Source organism: Doryrhamphus excisus, linkage group LG4, assembly GCF_037039965.1.
Source record: "Doryrhamphus excisus strain RoL-2023G ecotype Guam linkage group LG4, RoL_Dexc_Guam_v1.1, whole genome shotgun sequence".
Taxonomy (NCBI): Eukaryota; Metazoa; Chordata; class Actinopteri; order Syngnathiformes; family Syngnathidae; genus Doryrhamphus; species Doryrhamphus excisus.
The window spans coordinates 9203841-9221316 of record NC_136360.1 but is presented as its reverse complement, the minus strand read 5'-3'; the positions used below and the strand labels follow the sequence as shown (position 1 = coordinate 9221316).

At 41.5% G+C, this 17476-nt stretch overlaps 1 protein-coding gene across 2 annotated transcripts; it reads left to right on the top strand.

Moving 5' to 3' along the window:
- The first annotated feature begins 571 nt into the window (after positions 1-571).
- fyco1a (FYVE and coiled-coil domain autophagy adaptor 1a) lies at positions 572-17087 on the top strand. 2 transcript variants are annotated; one of them, XM_058073099.2, is made up of 18 exons: positions 572-681; positions 1537-1655; positions 2123-2229; positions 2438-2563; positions 2871-2977; positions 3149-3292; positions 3380-3473; positions 3897-6389; positions 6668-6760; positions 8204-8322; positions 8403-8570; positions 10818-10970; positions 11072-11301; positions 11562-11715; positions 13356-13448; positions 13537-13747; positions 15265-15374; positions 15556-17087. In XM_058073099.2, exons 2-18 carry the CDS (start codon positions 1595-1597, stop codon positions 15629-15631), a joined length of 4539 nt encoding a protein of 1512 aa, XP_057929082.2. In that variant the 5' UTR covers positions 572-681; positions 1537-1594; the 3' UTR covers positions 15632-17087. The 2 variants fall into 2 exon arrangements, with proteins under 2 accessions (XP_057929082.2, XP_057929084.2); XM_058073101.2 differs by having other exon boundaries at positions 622-681; positions 1540-1655.
- The last annotated feature ends 389 nt before the right edge of the window (positions 17088-17476 follow it).

The window sequence follows — 17476 nt, the reverse complement described above, 5'->3', positions numbered from 1 at the left end:
GAGGAGACAAACCACCACCAGATTTCACCACCAGGCCCCCCATATTCCCCCCGCCTGTAGCCATGTGCCCCATAATCCTCAGACAGGCTCTGCATGCAACTCACGGCCCTACTGGGTGCCAGTCTCCTACCAATATCCAAGCAGGCGGGGAAATAGAGGTGCCAGACAGCAGTCACCAACAGGAGGCCGACTAAAATAAACTGTATATGTAGATGTCCTTGAAAAGTAAATAAAATAAAGCCATATTACATAAAATATTACATATATTTAGTATATCTAACTTTTATAATTACTATATAAAAACATTTCAGTTGTTTTCTGTTGCTCATGAGAGTTGGTAAATGAGAAGGATGTATTACAGAATAATATTCCCCAGTCACTTCAACATGGTATTATTACTATAATAAATAACTAAACAATACGCCCAGTTGTCAACGCAATGGCAGAAAACTAGGACAAGTGTTTCTGGATGACACACATCACATGACACTGGTGTTTACACTGCATCGACAACCAGCCGTGCTAGTTATTAAAGCCCGCCTTGCGTTCCCATCGCATTGGTCGAAGAGCACAAGACACGGTTTGTAAGTGGATGACACAATGTGTCAATCACAGCAGTTCGTGTGTGTGTGATCTTACAGACCAGCTGGGTTGTTATGGGCATGAGTCGTTCGCTGACAAGTATGTTGAAGTTTGTTTTTCTTCCTCTTATCTTGTCGATAGGAATGTTTACGCTTTAAGATATCGTATATTTGGTGTCCGAGGCATTGACAAAATGTCTGCCGAGCGTCAAAGCCACAAAGTTTGAAGGGTTGTTGTTTAAGTCGCTTAAAGCGACACACTCGTCATGTGTAAGACCTTTTATTCTCTTCGTGACTTCGTGACTAAATGGATGTTATTAACGACACTTAGTGTGTGCTTAGTTGTCCAGTACAATTTTCAAACTTTAATAAAGCAGCTAGAGATTAACCTAGTTAACGTTGCGCTATTGCAACAAATCGCTACAACAGTCTAAAAGTGCCGTAAATGTAATACATGGACTGTGTAGTAAAATGTGTGCAACATTAGTGTTAATTTGATATTGTTTGACCATCTTTACGACTGTATAATTAATGGTTATACGGTATATTGCTTTCTAAACTGCTATACTTAAACCCTCAAATTAGCTTTAGCCAACCACGGAGGTCACGTGACCAGATGGAGCCAATATCCACTTCCTGGTTTAATGCTCATTAATAAACACTAGCTGGCAAGCATCCTCAATTTAAAGCCTCTAATAAAGTTATGTTAGTCCTAATTTATGTGTGTTTTCAATCTGAAATTGTTTGGGTTTTTTTCCAAATTATGATTATTACCCTTTTTCAAGAGAAAACTCTTGCAATTATCAGTTCACTAACACTGATGCCGGTTATTCTTGTGGCACATTGGGAAGTCAGTGTATATAGTTTGACACCAATTTGGGACATGACAGCATGAGTAACTTATTATTGAAGGCAGTCTTTTTACGCTGTGTTCATTCATCGTTTTCTGATGCAGCAGACTGGACGTAACCCTGTGACCCTGTGGTTGCCAAAGAGAGACGGGTGGGGCCACCATGGCTGCCGGGGCTACGGTTGGAGAGAGCCAGCTCCAGAGGATTATCCGTGATCTACATGGTGCGCCACTAGCTCTATATGTGTGTGTGTGTGTGAATAGAGGAGCTCGTGAGCGGACAGTTGTTGGCTGACATGGTGTGACTGGGGAGAAGCTACCGGAGGATTTGCCGTCACACTATGATCTGCATGCTTGGGACCATCTAACCTAATCTGGTTTAAAAAAGAGCAACTTTTGTTTGACTTGCTCTGATGTGTGTGTAGAAAAGTTAAAAGTGTGTGTCAGCATGCAGCCAGACAAAGAGCATGTGCTGAGGGTACACCCAGCACATGTGTCCTTCCAGTTTTTGCGTTGGATACGAGGCAAGTAGTTGATTTTCAATTGTCGTAACAAATAGATACAAATGACCCGAAAGGTTAAACTAAAAATGTGGGTGCTTATGTCTCTTCGGCTGCATTATAAATTCTGAACATGTAAGATTTGAATGTTATCTGTTTTCATTCTAAATGATTATTCTTTTGAATTGCAGATTCTGTTGCAGAGCTTGCTAAAGAGTACAGGGAAAGGGGGGAGCCCATCACAGACGACAGCACCAACCTGCACAAATTCTCTTACAAGCTGGAGTACCTGCTACAGGTGTGTATACAGGGATATTCAACTGGCGCAATCAGGCCAAATCCGACCTTGTAGGCCAAATCAGGGGCTCTTTGGCTAGCATTTGGAGTTGATAATGAAAAACAGCGGAGCTCCCATGACATACAGAGGACCTGTGGCAAACTTTTTTGAGCGTTCAATCTCAATTACACTTCTCTTTCATAACTAGTGGTGCCATTTTGTTTTTCAGTTTGACCAGAAGGAGAAGACAACATTTCTTGGCACAAGGAAAGACTACTGGGATTACTTTGCTGACTGCCTAGCTAAAATCAAAGGAGCCAATGATGGTATCCGCTTTGTCAAATCCATATCTGAGGTACGAAGAGCTTTATAAAGACTCATTACTCTAATCGAGTATAATCAGTGTAGCGCTTAGATCATTAATAAGCAGTTTAGGAGAGATGAAAAGCTGTCATTCAATGCAGCGACTGCTCATGAGGGATGTTCCCTGGCGAGCAGGCATGGACATTTTATATGACTCTCTCACAAATCATAAGTCCAAATCATAGTAATCAGTTTAACTGTGTAAATTAGGGATTACATGTTGAGTGCACCGAGTCACCTGCAGTAATGTGGACGGAATGGTAGCAAATTGTCATTTGTCTTCTTTCGCTTCCTGATAGTTGAAGACGTCACTTGGGAAGGGCCGAGCCTTTATTCGCTACTCCTTGGTACATCAGCGATTGGCTGACACCCTGCAGCAGTGCCTCATGAACCAGAGGGTCACCAGGTAGGTAAAATGTTTTCTTATTCGATGGTACAGTTATTTTACTGACAAGTATGATTGGAATAGAATAGAATAAGCCGTTATTTGTTCCACAGTGAGGAACAAGCAGCAGAATTGATAGTAGCAGCACACATTAAGCGTTTGTCCTCAATCTTTTTGCTGTCTTCTCCACAGTGACTGGTACTATGCTCGAAGCCCCTTCTTGAAGCCTCACCTTAGTGTCGATATCATCAATCACTTGTACGAGCTGAATGAAGTTCACTTTGATGTGGCTTCTAGAGGCTATGACCTTGATGCCTCCTGGCCTACTTTTGCAAGGTAAACCTCTTGTATGTGCCAGGACATGTTTTTAAGTTAAGGTACTCTTATATTTACTGAAATGAATAAATGTTGTTCTGTCAAAAGGAGGACACTGGGAGGTGCAAGCTCACCTGGACACACTTGGAAACCACCCAGTCGTAGTTCCAGTATTAACAGCCTGGCCAGCAATTACTCCCAGGTAAGTGTTGAGATTAAGTTACATTGAAATTACAATGCAACCTTACAGATATTTTAAAGTAACTTTAAATCATTCTTATCGGTTCTAAAGCTGTTAGCCACTTCTCCTGATGGCACCTTTCCCATTCATCTGGGCATGAGACCCGTACTGGAGTACTACAGTTACCCATCCTCTTTACGTGTTTAATGCCCCTGCTATAATTGGAGTATTTACATTAAATGTTGATTGAACATGTGAAAAGTCAAAGAAAAAGCAAAATACAGAAGCGGTTAATACTTTTCAGTGTTCTATACTGAGCTCTTACAAGGTATGCAGTGACTTCTGAGGCATATTTTGAGAATCCATTTTAGATGTTCCACTGTTCGTTTTTTCTTCATTGCCTTCATAAATATCTCATTCAACTATCTTCATTCAACCTTTTAGCAAGCATCGGAGTTCCTCTCCAGCCCAGACTATGGTCAGGGTCTGCTGAATGACCTGAATGACTCCCTGCCCCCCTGCAATGAGGACATCAACACCGTGGAAGAACTCCGCCTGGAGCTGGACCAGTCGGAGCTGAGGCAGCAGGAGCTCCTGGATAAAGTGCAACAGCTGGGTGGTGAGGCTGAGGAGCTCAGAGCAGTTGTGGTGGCGCTCCAGAGGCAGCTAGAAATATCACTGGCTGCGCAAGAAGACCAACAAGGCTTGCAGGGAGAGCTCACAGCTCTGCAAGGACGAGAGGAGACTCTTTCCCAAGATTTGGAGAAGCTTCGGGCTGGGGAAAAAGCCAGAGAGGCTGAACAGCGCCTCCTCCAGGAAAAGTTAGCAACCACAGAGGGGAAAAACATCGAGCTACTGGCCAAGTTGGACAATGTGCTGAGTGAGAAGGGCCAGCAGGCGGCCAGTCACTTTGATTCAGCACAAAAGATACATGAGTTGTTGGACAGGTTGAAGGATGCAGAGAAAGGGAAGATGCAAGCGGTTGCTGAGGCTGAGGAGAAGAGGAGGCATACAGAAAGGATTGAAGAGGAGCTTAGGGTGAAGGAGGTTGCTGCAAAGGAGAGCGAAACAAAACTTGGCGTTCTACTCACATCTGTGTCTGAGGACAAAGCTAAACTGGAGAGCAAAGTAGAGGAACAGTGCAATGCCCTTGAAGTGCTGCAGGGTGCCTTGATGCTGAGGGAGAAAGAGACCAGCAACTTACAGTGGCAGATGCAGGACCTTCAGACATCTCAGGAGGAGAAGGAGAAAGAAGCAGAGGAGGTGAAACGGAACCTAGGGGAACTACACAAGAGTTTTACTGGCCAGAGGGAGACTTTAGAAGAAGAAATTACTGCTCTGAAGCAGCAGCTTGAGATAAAAAAGACAGAGATAACATCTTATGGCAAAAAAATCCATCTTCTGGAAGTCCAGAACCAAAGCCTGAGCACAGAAAGAGACGAACTGACCTCTGAGCTCCACCGGCTGGAGAGTTGCAGTCAGGAGAAAGATGCAAAACTTGAAGACTATAAGACACAGTGTGCCAATCTCATGGAGTTAAACAAGACTTTGCTGACCTCGGCTAAGAGAAATGAGGAACTGAAGAAGGAGATGGCAGACAACCGGACAATCCTTGAAGACGAGTTAGCATCTCTAAGGGCTTCTGAGAAACAGGTACGAAGACAACTAGACGACGCCAAGATGACTGTGGGTGAGAAAGAAAAGGGGCTGCGCGAGGAGACTCGCACGCTAGAGGAGAGTCTGCAGCGGGCCAACATGGCCACCAAGCTCTCGGAGGCCACGTCCAAGCGGCTGGAGAAGGAGAACCAGAGTCTGAGAGAGGAGCATGACACGGTGAAAGCATCTCTCTTTCGCATGCAGGCTGACTTGAAAAATGTTCACGGCCAAATCAGTGAGCTGGAGAAGAGCTTAGGAATGTCGCGCAAGAACGAAGTTGATCTTCAACGGCAACTCCAAGCTGCAGAGGCGGCACTTGACAGTAAAGAGAAGCACCTTGTTGAGGTGCAGTCCAGGGTAAGTACTCTGGAGTCCAGGGAGCAAGAGCTGGAGGTGGCAAAGGCAAAAGCAGAAGCAGCTTGTGTGAAACAGACAGAAATGATTGAAATGGTTACATCTGAGAAGCAGGCCATGGAAAAGTGTCAGCTGCAGAAAAGCGCCGTCCAGGCTAAGGAGAACCAAGAGGTGACCGTCAAGCTGACTGTGGTGGAGGGCCAGTTGGACGTGAGCATGAAAGAAGTGTCCAGGCTCCAGGCAGACATCTTGGACCTCAAGGTGAATTTACAGAGGTCTGAGGAGGAGAAACTGAAGTCCCAAGCACAGCTGGAGGTGACTGAAGGCCAAAGAGATGAGCTCAGGACTTTGACCGAGCAGCTTAAAATCCAAACAGAGGTGCTGAACCAAAAGCATGTCTCAGAACTACTAGAGTGCAACAAGAGAGAAGAGGCACTGACTGAGCAGCGCGACAGAGAGATGGCTGCTCATGCTGAGCTGTCCATTTCTGCGGCTGCCCTACGAGAGGAGCTGTCTGCCCTGAAAGCTGAAAACAACCGACTCGCCCTGGAGAACACTGAGACACGCGATGGCTTGCACAGGGCCAACACTGAGATGGCCGAGCTGGGAATGACCATCTGTAAACTGAGTGCGGAGAAAGAAGAGGCCAAGAAGCACTGGGCAGATGACGCCACCGTCCTTGAGGAGCTGAGACAGGAGGTGGAGCGCCTGGAGGACTGCATGGGCGAGTTGCAGCTGGAGAACGAGCGACTGGAGGAGGACCTGATGAAGAAAGAGAAACTTCCCGAAGCTGTCGCTGAACTTCAAGACCAGCTGGAAAAGAGCAGGAGCCAGCTGCAGAACCTCAGGGATTCTAGTCAAGAGGAGATGGAAGCTCTGAAGTTCCAGATGAGCTCAGAGAACATGAATCATCAGGTCCAGATGAAGGTGACTTAGTCTAAAAATATACTTACCGTAAATGATCTTATTGTAGATGTATCGATTTAGGCTTGATTGTTTGTTGCACCTTGCGACTCTGAAACTTTGAGATTAAGTGAATTGACGTCAATTGAAGTATTTACGCTACATGAGCATGAAATTTGTTTCTACATTATCACACAAGCTTGTACCTGATTCTGAAGATATGCAGTGCATGTTTTTTAGTTGTAATTGTATTGGAATGTAAAGTTAATGTACTGCTCTTTGTGCTGCTCGCACTTAATTAGAATGTTGCAGAGGACCTACTCAATGTCAAAGTCAAGCTTCAGGAGGAAATGAGGAATGTGTCCTGTTTGCAGATAAGAGTGTCTGAACTAGAGGTATGTGCACTCCAGACATCAAAATAACACATCCAGTAGCACTGTAGTACTATGTATTGGTGTGCATTCATGAATAGACACTTGAAGTCAAAGCAAGCCTCAGCAGACCCAATTACCACACTGTTGTGTGAGGTTGTAATCCACAGAATAAAAAAAAACCTTTGCTTTCAACATAAATGCCCATGGTAGATAATAACACAATAGCTACTCCAAGCACCTCTCGGTCTTTCTCTCAACAGGATCAATGCAAAACTACCACACTGTTTATGTTTTGGCACATGGGCTCTGTGCCCTCTGAGGGAAGGCATTCTTCAGCATTCGATTGTAATGCATTTTTGTGAGATGTCTCATACATAATGAGTCCTTTTTGAAGGTAGGAGTAGCAGAAGCGGTAGAGAAATTTATGGTAATGTTTTAATTTTATTTGAACATGCATCAGATTACAATTGAGTGCATCACATAATCAGTTCACAGTTCCATCTGTGCAGCAAACCAAGCAGTTAACTATACAGTATATACACCATTTTAATGTAAATGTTTAAGATGAATTGAAGTAACACTTCATCCAATTGATAGTAAAGCATAATTATTTGTACCTGAGCCAAATTTAGTTTTATTCATACTCCCTCATCATGCAGATAATCAATATTTTGAGTTGATTAGAATGCTCTTGGTCAGTGTGGCTCAGTCAACCACCTGTCAGAGAATATCCTCAGGGCATTGAATCTATCGTCAACATATAATTCAGGCCTCCTGAATTCCCCGAAAAAGAAAAAGTATGTTGCACAACACCGCAGCAACAGAACCAATGTTGTGAGGTAGAAAACGCTACTGGATGCTGATGGTGCTGATGATACTTCAAATTGAATGGAGGCGTTTTGAGTAGTTACACTACATTACCATACATTTTCCTTTGTTTTTTTAAATTTTTTTAACAAAACTTCAACATTAATACAAACTAAAAAAGGGGCAGTGGGCATACACAGTTTACAAGTTAGGGTTTCACATTCATGGTCATGGTGTAATTTTAGTCATTTCCTTGATTTGTCAGTGAACAGTGTCCATTTCACCCATTTTTCTCCACATATGTCTTCTTCAGTCCTCAATCTATGTGTTAATAGTTTCATATCGTGCATTGTGTTCATCACACAAAGCCAGTCCTCCAGTGAGTCTTGGATTAAACCATTTTTTGTTAACATACATTTTCCTTTTACATAAAAAACTGCTTAATTTCGCTTTTGTGATAACTAAATTTATCTTAGTAGGTTTGAATATGTCTTCCCAAGCAGCTGTTCTTCTCTACCCCGGTACAAGATTCCTTAAAATGGTGTAAAAGAAAAACAAAATCCCATTAAAATGGCAAATATATTCTCTCGACATGTTGTTTTGTCATTTCCAGCCGACAAGTAAACAAATTGTTTTTTCTACCAATGTTTGTTCCAGGCCGAGAACGAACAGCACCTGCAGCTAAGCGGCGAAAAGGATGCTTGCATCACAAAAACTGAAGCCAGCGTCCGTGAGAGCGAGAGTGCGATTGAACAGTTGAGACACGCGATTACCAGGTTGCGTTCATGCGATGGGAAGCTTATGAATTTTGTTGCAGGATGTGGCATTAATTGTAAAGTGATTCTGTCATTTCTAGTGCTGAAAGTGCACACTTGGCGGTGCAAAATGAATGTGAGGAGCTGATGCGGAAATTGAGCGCAGCTGAATCAGCCAAACAAAGTCAGCACGTGAAGATGACGGCGGAGATTGATGACCTCAACAGGACAAAGGTCAACCTGGAAGAACGGCTCATTGAGCTCATAAGGTAACACTCTCGTCTATTAATATCGCTGGAACACATTGAGCGATATGGTTCATTATCTGTGTGTGAGACTACCACCTGCCTATTATCAGTTGCCTCTTTTTTGACTGCGCCGCTGTGTTGTCAATTAGATCTTCCAGGAAGAGCAGGTTTTGTTCTTCTCGTGCCAGATAGGTGGAAATGAGCAGAGCGATGGTGGTGGCAAGATTTTGTTTGAACGTGAGGAAACTTAACACAGGCACTTTGATGAGAGCAGGAGGCGAGTGGTACAGGAAAGAAAAGAGAGGAGAGGCTTTTATTTATTATTATTTATTACCAGGCTTTCTACTTTCTCCAGTGCTGAACACCAGTGATGCTGTCAGTCAGTTTTTCTTAGATCTGCCCACCTGATTTCACTACTCTTCCTCATGTATAATGCATTACTTTTTTACTTGCATTATTTGCTGAATACCTCTCATATTTGGAGACGTTAGATACACCCCCACTGTCTACTGACGGTGAGAGTTATCGTAATGATTCTGACCCTCCCATTTACAGTTACCAACATATGAGGCATACCTGGGATTTATTACATTGTCCTTTTGAAGTTGCTGAAGGGGAAAACCAGTTCTGCAAACTTTGAGATGTTTTGGGATTTTTTTTTAACATTCAAAATTGGACAGTGGGCTTCACAGCAGTCGAGTGGTTAGCGTGCAGACCTCACAGCTAGGAGACCTGAGTTCAATCCCACCCTCGGCCATCTCTGTGTGGAGTTTGCATGTTCTCCCTGTGCATTGTGGGGTTTCTCTGGGTACTCCGGTTTCCTCCCACATTCCTAAAACATGTTAGACTCCAAATTGTCCATAGGTATTAAAGTGAGTGTGAATGGTTGTTTGTCTGTATGTGCCCTGTGATTGTTTGACGACCAGTCCAGGGTGTACCCCGCCTCTCGCCCGAAGACAGCTGGGATAGGCTCCAGCAACCCCCGCGACCCTTGTGAGGATAAGCGGTACAGAAAATTAATGAATGAAAATTGGACAGTTTCCATTGGCTGTATCTCTTAATTTTTTTTACCATAGTAAAAAATAAGCAAAACTTAATAAACCATGGTTTATTTGTGAATAGTCAACTACTTGCTGTAAATGCTGTAATTATAACCCGCGGTTTATATTACCTAAAAACAGTTGGACATTAAACCTAAATTATACCTAAATCTAACCGTAATAAAAAATGAAAGCCAAGCCACTAACACTCTTCCATCTCAATAAGACCACTACACTGTTCAGTTAATACTGTCGCTTTGAGAGGAGCAGCAACCTGGCAGTTATTGATGTTTTCGCATTGTTCAGCCGACAGTTGCTTGTTTTGCAAGAGATTGTTGATTGTCCACCTCCTCATCATCTTTACAACATCCAGGTAGACATTAAAATACGATTTTGCTGTGTGGTCGATATTGAGCACATGGGGTGTTGGAGCACAAAGTTTTTAATGAATTTATGGCAGCATGTATGTAACCAGGAAACAATGTAAATATGTTGTAATTGTCGTAAACAGAGGACCTTTTGGCATAAAGTGTGTGAGAAAATTGAAAGGAAAATGTAGTTCTTGTTGACTACATGGTAATAACAAATTTATTGCACGACCTAGCAGTATCGGAACCAATGCTACATTAGTGGTAAGAAGCAAACTACTCCCAGTATCAATACCATTAGTTGGTTCTCTGGAAACAGTACGGAAAGTGTAACACGCATGTAACAGCTACTACTATCTTGTGGACTTGATAAAAACTACATTACAAAGTTTTCCACAGCCACAACTGTTAATGTCAGTCATTATAATTACAGACACATATTTGCTTTTGTTGATCACAAACCAGCCACTTTTCTCATGGAAAGACAGTAAATCAATTGATTTTATTTATCAGCAAAAATTTCAGTCAACATTGTCACTTTCAGTCATCTTCCCTCCCAGTTTTTGTAATTAATATTCAACCTATGGACTGACCTGTCATTTGTTTTGTAAATTCACGCACATTCACACTTTCAAAGTGTAATAAGATACACTACACATTACGAATAATAATATACATTTATTGACACCATTTATATTATGTTGGTTATTGGTTGGTTAATGTGGCATCATACGAAGAGCTGTCTTTTTATTTAGCTTTACTCTTGCAGTTAAATACTAACGTAAATATGATCGGTTTACATCCAGTGTTTTACAACCTGACAGAAAACTCTTAAATGTGTGATTTTTCTCATCCCCCAGGGATAAAGATGCCCTGTGGCAGAAGTCGGACGCACTGGAGTTTGAACAGAAACTGCGGGCAGAGGAGCGCTGGTGGCTGTTGGACAAAGATGCAACTCACTGCCTGGGCTGCCAGGGCCAGTTCACTTGGTGGCTGCGCAGGCATCACTGCAGGTGTGCATGCACTCTTTATAAATTATTTACTTATTTATTTATTAATAAGTACTTATTTATTGATTATTTATTAACCATAAATGTATCTTGTGTTTGTGTAGACTTTGCGGCCGCATCTTCTGCTACTATTGCAGCAATAATTATGCAATGACCAAGCACAGTGGCAAGAAGGAGCGTTGCTGTGGGGACTGTTATAGCCAGCACAGCGCAGTGGTGGAGCGCTTCACCACGGCCGAACTGAGTCTGTCTGATGAGCAGCCGTCTCCACCTGGGGCTGGGATGCAGCCTGCCCCTGAGCCGACCCCGTATAAACCCACTCCCAGGGTCACAGGTACAAGGCATCATCTCAGGCATGACAGTTTAGTTGACATTAATCAATACATCTCCATCTGTTCTTTAAAGCTAGTCAGTGACTCATAACCTTCAAGCATAAGTAAAAAGATAGACTAAAGAGGCTTAGGATTATTTTCCCTCTGGGAAACTAAAGAACATGTTTTGCTTTTAGCCTTTAGAAAGCATAACTGTGCGTTTTAACGATTAGTGCAATTTGCCTTGAACGTTATAGTGTTGTCTGATCATTATTTGTTCCAGTTTCAGACCACAGAAACAAACCAGATGATGGCACTTTTGATATAATCACTGAGGAGGAGGTGAATGGCGTGTACGACAGTGACACCAATTCCCAAACAACAGGAGGCTCTTTTGAGGGGGAACAAGAGCGAAGGCCGCCTGGTTCCTTAGATATGTGAGTTTTGGTTGCCACTTTTCCAACACTTTAGTTTCCTTTTTCGTATAAAGTTCACAAATATGTGTTTGCAGGCTGCTCAGTGGGTCAACACAAGCTTACTTTCATCTTTTTTACCCTCTTAAGATAGGAATTCGGAAATCTGGAATTACTGTACACAAGTTCCCTGCTGTGAGCAAAATAACATCATTTGGTGCCTGCTGTGAACATCTTGTTGCTATTTTTTTTTAGAACACAATACAAACCCTCTGGTCCTGCTGCTGATTCTTGGCTGGAAAGTAGAACGCTACACTTTTAGGCAAGGAAGCCACAATTAAGTGATTTAAGTAAGCCCAACTGGGAACGTACATTTGTGTGTCTGCATCTGCAAATGAGCTGTTTGTACACGGCTGTCTCCTATTGTGATGTGTGATGCCACTGATTTCCTTTCCGATCTGATACTGACGTTGGTATTGGAGATATATATAAGAATAAAAATGAAGTCACAATTCATAGTCACATTAACATTTTAATATTAATGGGTATCTCACTGCTAGTTTGTTCAAGGCTGGGAAAGTTGGTTCATGTTCTTTCCACATTTTGCTCACGTATGTCTGTCTTGCACTAGCAGCATCGGACAATGTGGTCTGACTGCTCTCCTCTTCTGTCTGCCTCACAAATGCCTCATATTCAGTTTTACCACGTCTCTCAATTCATAAGCTCATTGTTTTTTGTCAAATATCTTACACAGCGTATTGGCTGTTTACAAATGGATATTTTTATGATCTGTGATCATTTAGACATCACCTGAAATTGTATCAATATTTTGATACTACTTGCTTTTAAAAAATATATATTTTTAAACAAGGTGTTCGTATATAGGTGGGCGTATGAGGATTTGTGCGGCCAGGGACATGTCAGAGGTGGTATCATATCCGTGGAGCAAACAAGTTGGGGAGATGATACATTTTTGTCATATTTGTTACTGTAAACAGCCTCCAAGGACAAATATTACTGTGAGAACCTTATTAAAAAGGCACTTTTGCATCATCGGGGAGCTTTCATGAAAGTCACCTCAGTGACAGTACATGGTGACATGAAGGGGAACTTCAGGCTCCTTCTGCAAATACAATATAAGCTCCTTGGTGGAGAAGAGCATTTTGAGAACAGGTGACACTGATTTGAGGAATAATACGTCTGTGTGAAGCAACTTTGGGAAACTCTGACATTGGCTCAGTCTTGAGCTTGGAAATGGGTGAAAATAATTGCCACTGGCTCCTAGAGGTGCTTTCAACTGCATATGAGTGTATTTATCAGTGGCTGAAGTTGGCTCATGATGGCTACATGTAATGACAACTTTGCCATCTCCATGACGACAGAGCACATTTCATTGGCTGCTAAGATGAAAATGAAAACCCCAGACAAAAAAGCTCCAGTGGCAGTGTGATGTTGGCTGAATGCTTTATCAAATCGGCTTGGTCCTTCTAACTGTACAGCCCCACAGACTTGTGGGTAAAATCCAAAAGCAGAGAGTTATTATCCTGGAGGGTTTCACTGACACACTGAGGTAGATGTACCTATCCTGCCTACTCTTGGATCTTGGCGAACTTTATATTACACAGTATTAGACATGCTGTAATACTAGTTGTCCTTCTTTGCAGAGGTGTAGGAGATTTAACCCCTGATGACCCTGAGGAGAACAATCTTACTGTGCAGGATTCAGAAATCAACCTTCTCAAATCAGGAGAACTCACGTAAGTGTTGGCATGGCTGGCTGCCTGGCTGTGAATTTTAACTAGTGTCTTTGTATGCAATGTCTTCTGTGCATGGTAATCTTTTCAGGATGGCTGTGCCGCTCAGCATCGATGATATTTCCCAGTTTGGTGACGGCTCACGGGAACTCTTCATCAAGTCCAGCTGTTACAGTGTGGTGACTGTTGCTGTGGCTGACTGTGGGCCCACCATCAGCTGGATGTTTTCCTCCGAACCTAAGAGCATCTCCTTTAGTGTGGTATACCAGGAATCTGCTGATTCTCAAGTGGAGCAATCCAAGGTAGTCACACACCCATATACTGTAATTATTTTGGTCACAGGGAAGCTCGGGTCTGTCCCACTTTATTTTGTACCATGTTCTTACTTTGCATGTTTAAACAGTATGTGTGAGATCTTGAGGGGATAGTTTGGATTTTTTCAAAGTTACCCATCAGCAGGGTAGTCCATTAACAGTGACTGAGGCCGCTCTTGGTGAGAAATGTAGTTCCAGTTAAGTAGTGAGTTTGGCTTCTCAAAACAATATGTGTTCAAAAGAGTAATACATTTGCATCACAAAAATGTGTCAGATCTCACAATCACGCTGTTTTACTTTCTCACTGCACGCTGTAGCCTGCCTATCCTTGTGTACAGTATGCGGTGAAGATGGTGTCGTTACCATCTTGTTTATGTACCCCATATGTTCCGCAGCAGAGGAAGATGCTAGCTTTGCAGTCGTCTTCACCACATATACAAGAACAACGCTCCCAATTAAAGTCACACACATATCTGCTTGTCTGTGTTCATGTGCTCACCTTGTTACTTCTGTTTTGAACTGTGGCATTCACCTTAGAAACCATCGTTTTTGTTCTCATCTCTTCAACCAAGTGTAGCGAGCACTTGCCAGCAAAGAGACTGAATGACTGACAGGAGGGTTCACTCGTTCATTCAGCTGTAGAACCAACACGCCCAGGTGTTGAGACACAGTCAGAGTAAACCCTCGTGTCATCCAGCCTGTTTGGTAGAGCGAGAGGAGGAAAACAAACACACGTGCACTTATTTATCGAGGTTGGCAAAATTATTAAGCTGGTTTTTATTTGTTGTGGGATGATCATTACAGACTAGTCACAGCCAATGGTTTTGACCCAGTGCTTATTAGAGACCATGGCGGTTATATGGTAGTGCACGCACCTGGCGATTATATGACTTTAAGGTTAACTGGTATTAATGGAATACATTTTCAGTACAGTATACTGCTTCATAGTTAGAGCTGTTTCAAAATTGTTTTCCCCCCATGTAGTTATTGTAGGTTGCGGGTTGTCAATCATTTTCTGTCATTTTCTTTCAGGGTACAGAAATGATTTCACACACACCCCCCTTCCCCCTCCCATTGAAATGCTATTAAGAAACCGTTAATATTTATTTATAAAATGCAAAGTTGTGAAGCATACAAGCGTATTCAAGAGTCAAATTGCATGCTGAGTATGATATACTTTTACATGTTGGCAGGTCTGCAGTAACATTGTTACTCTCTGCCTGTTTCCCCCGCCCCAATATTTGAAAAGCACTGAGTTAGGTAACAAAATATACTTGAAATACTAAAATACTGGACCAACCTTGTCATAATGTTGTAAACTCATATAGTCAGTATTAACATCAATAAACGAAATGGTGCCCCAAAAGCTGAACTTGACACCACATGCAGTAGATATTGATTAGCGCCCCCTGCAGGGAGTAATCACACTTGCTTTTATAGTGATTAGCATCTGAAGGACATTGAATTCCACCCACATGCCAACATTTCTGTCTTTTCTCTTTAAGGTTCTTATTCCTTTGACACGCTGCAATTCCCACAAGGAGACCATTCAAGGACAGCTGAAAGTGCGTCGGGCTGGCACGTACATGCTCATCTTTGACAACTCCTTCTCACGGTAGGCGATGCGTTGCGACTCCCTCACCATCTTGAGTGGGCGGGCGCTTGGGAACGAGTCATTTAAAAAACAAAAACTCTCATGTTGATTTGCTACTCCAGTTAAGCTTCCTGTTGGTTTAGCTTCATACATCTGGAAATTGGATTGTGGCCGTTTTCAATGGAAAACCTCTTCCCCACAGGTTTATCTCCAAGAAAGTCTTTTACCATCTGACCATGGAAAAGCCCATCATCTATGATGGAAGCGACTTCTCCTGAAGCTTTAGCCTCACAAAAATGTTGCTTAAGTATCACCATGGCAACTACAGGGATAAAATGAGTTTTAGAAGAGACATTTTTAAAAAATGAGTTTTTCACTTTGTTGCTGTCCATTGAAGAGCATGTATCTCCCGTTTTTGTGTCTTGGAGATAAATGCTTTTGAATTGGTTGGCTTCATGGATAAAGGTTGATCTTCATCCAAGTGTACCCTTTTTAACATTGGTATTTTAACATACAGTATATATACCAAGTAATCTTCTTTTAGTTGAGCTACAGTATGTCTCTTTGTCTATGAAGACTATGATGTTTCTCACTTTCAAGATGTCAACTGAAAAGCATGTATCTCCAAATACGGTGACTGTTTTGTATGAAAAACATAAAAAATGACTTTGGGATGTTATTTAAATCACAAAAGTTGGAGATACATGCTTTTCTTTAAGAATTGTATTTTCATGAACAAAGGTTCATCTACTACCTATTAATATTAAATAATGCAAACTTTATTTCATATAAGTCTGCAAACTCACCATAAATGCTGTAAGTATAACGAAGGCCTGTATAGTATTTATGTAAAACACATGAAGCATGTGGTGTTAATTGGAAGGTTGATTAATAATTAATAATTGGAGAGAGAGTATTACTTACCTCATTTCAAAATTCGTTACATACAACACCTTTATTATATAACTTTTATAATGATTTGGAGTGCATGAGAAAAGAAAACATACACGTACAAGTACACTATATATTGCATAACACCGCAGCAACAGAAACAATGTTGTAATAGCAGTAAGACCCAGCAACTGAATAGAGGTGTTAATTGGAGCATTTAGAGTGTCATAACACTAACCAAATGAAAAACTATTTATCTGTAAAAGAAGACAGTGATTTCAGTGTTGTTCTTTTTTAATGTATTTTTACAATTCTATATATTTTTTTCATTCGGCGTCAAATGTTGTGCAGTGTTCCAATTTAAACATCCAAAAGAGGTTAACCGGACATGTTCGGCTTCTCTGGGTTTTTCATGGTTTTCTAAAGTAAAACTTTTTTAAAGGGTTCTTTTTTATTGCCATCTTTGTTCCTATACTGAGATGAGATGCAGTATATTGCGGACTGTAGCCTCCAAGTGCCTATTGATTCTTAATTGGCAGGAATTGTTGTGCTCTGAGATGCCTGTTGATGGTGATGTTACAATAATTTAGTATGTTTAGGGGTGTGTGTGTGTGTGTTTGGCTGAAGTTTCAAGTCTGTTTTTGCCATGTTTTTAAATAGCTTGTGCTTTCCTTGTACTTGAATTCACTTTGGTTTTTGAACCCCCCCCCCACAAAGCTTTTGGATACCACTACATTTTCTTTCAACTACAAAGGGCTTACCTAGCTCTATTTGAATGCAAATGCTCGTATTTTCTCTGCAGAGCTGCACTTGTTGAAAATATACAAAGTTCACATGATACAATCTATTTATTGATGTCTTTTACTTGCAAATACATGTAATCAACACCAAACTTGTGGAAATGGATATGGAGTTGTTTGTTATATGTAGGGCTGGCAAATGATGAAAAATTAGTCAGATTAATCATTTTTTTAATTAATCATGATTAATCATCATTAGCAGCTATGTCTGAGTTATGCCCTATGTATGACATACAGACGTATATTTTACATTCTTCATAATATATTTAATATCCAAGATCTTTCATTGTGTGGTTTATGTTTTTTAAGTGTGCAGGATGTGACTGTGAAATAATGTAGAATAATATAGAAATAATTTGGATACCCCTGATTTAGTGTTTGAAATCTTATGATAGGACAAAAATAACAAAACCTGTTTAATATTTGTATGGG

Excerpts from the sequence above, each read along its gene's own strand:
- fyco1a (XM_058073099.2), top strand. The coding sequence starts at position 1,595 with ATGGCTGCCGGGGCTACGGTTGGAGAGAGCCAGCTCCAGAGGATTATC. Across the intron at positions 2,564-2,870 it reads TTGTCAAATCCATATCTGAG|TTGAAGACGTCACTTGGGAA; the intron begins GTACGAAGAGCT and ends GCTTCCTGATAG. Across the intron at positions 10,971-11,071 it reads CTGCGCAGGCATCACTGCAG|ACTTTGCGGCCGCATCTTCT; the intron begins GTGTGCATGCAC and ends GTGTTTGTGTAG.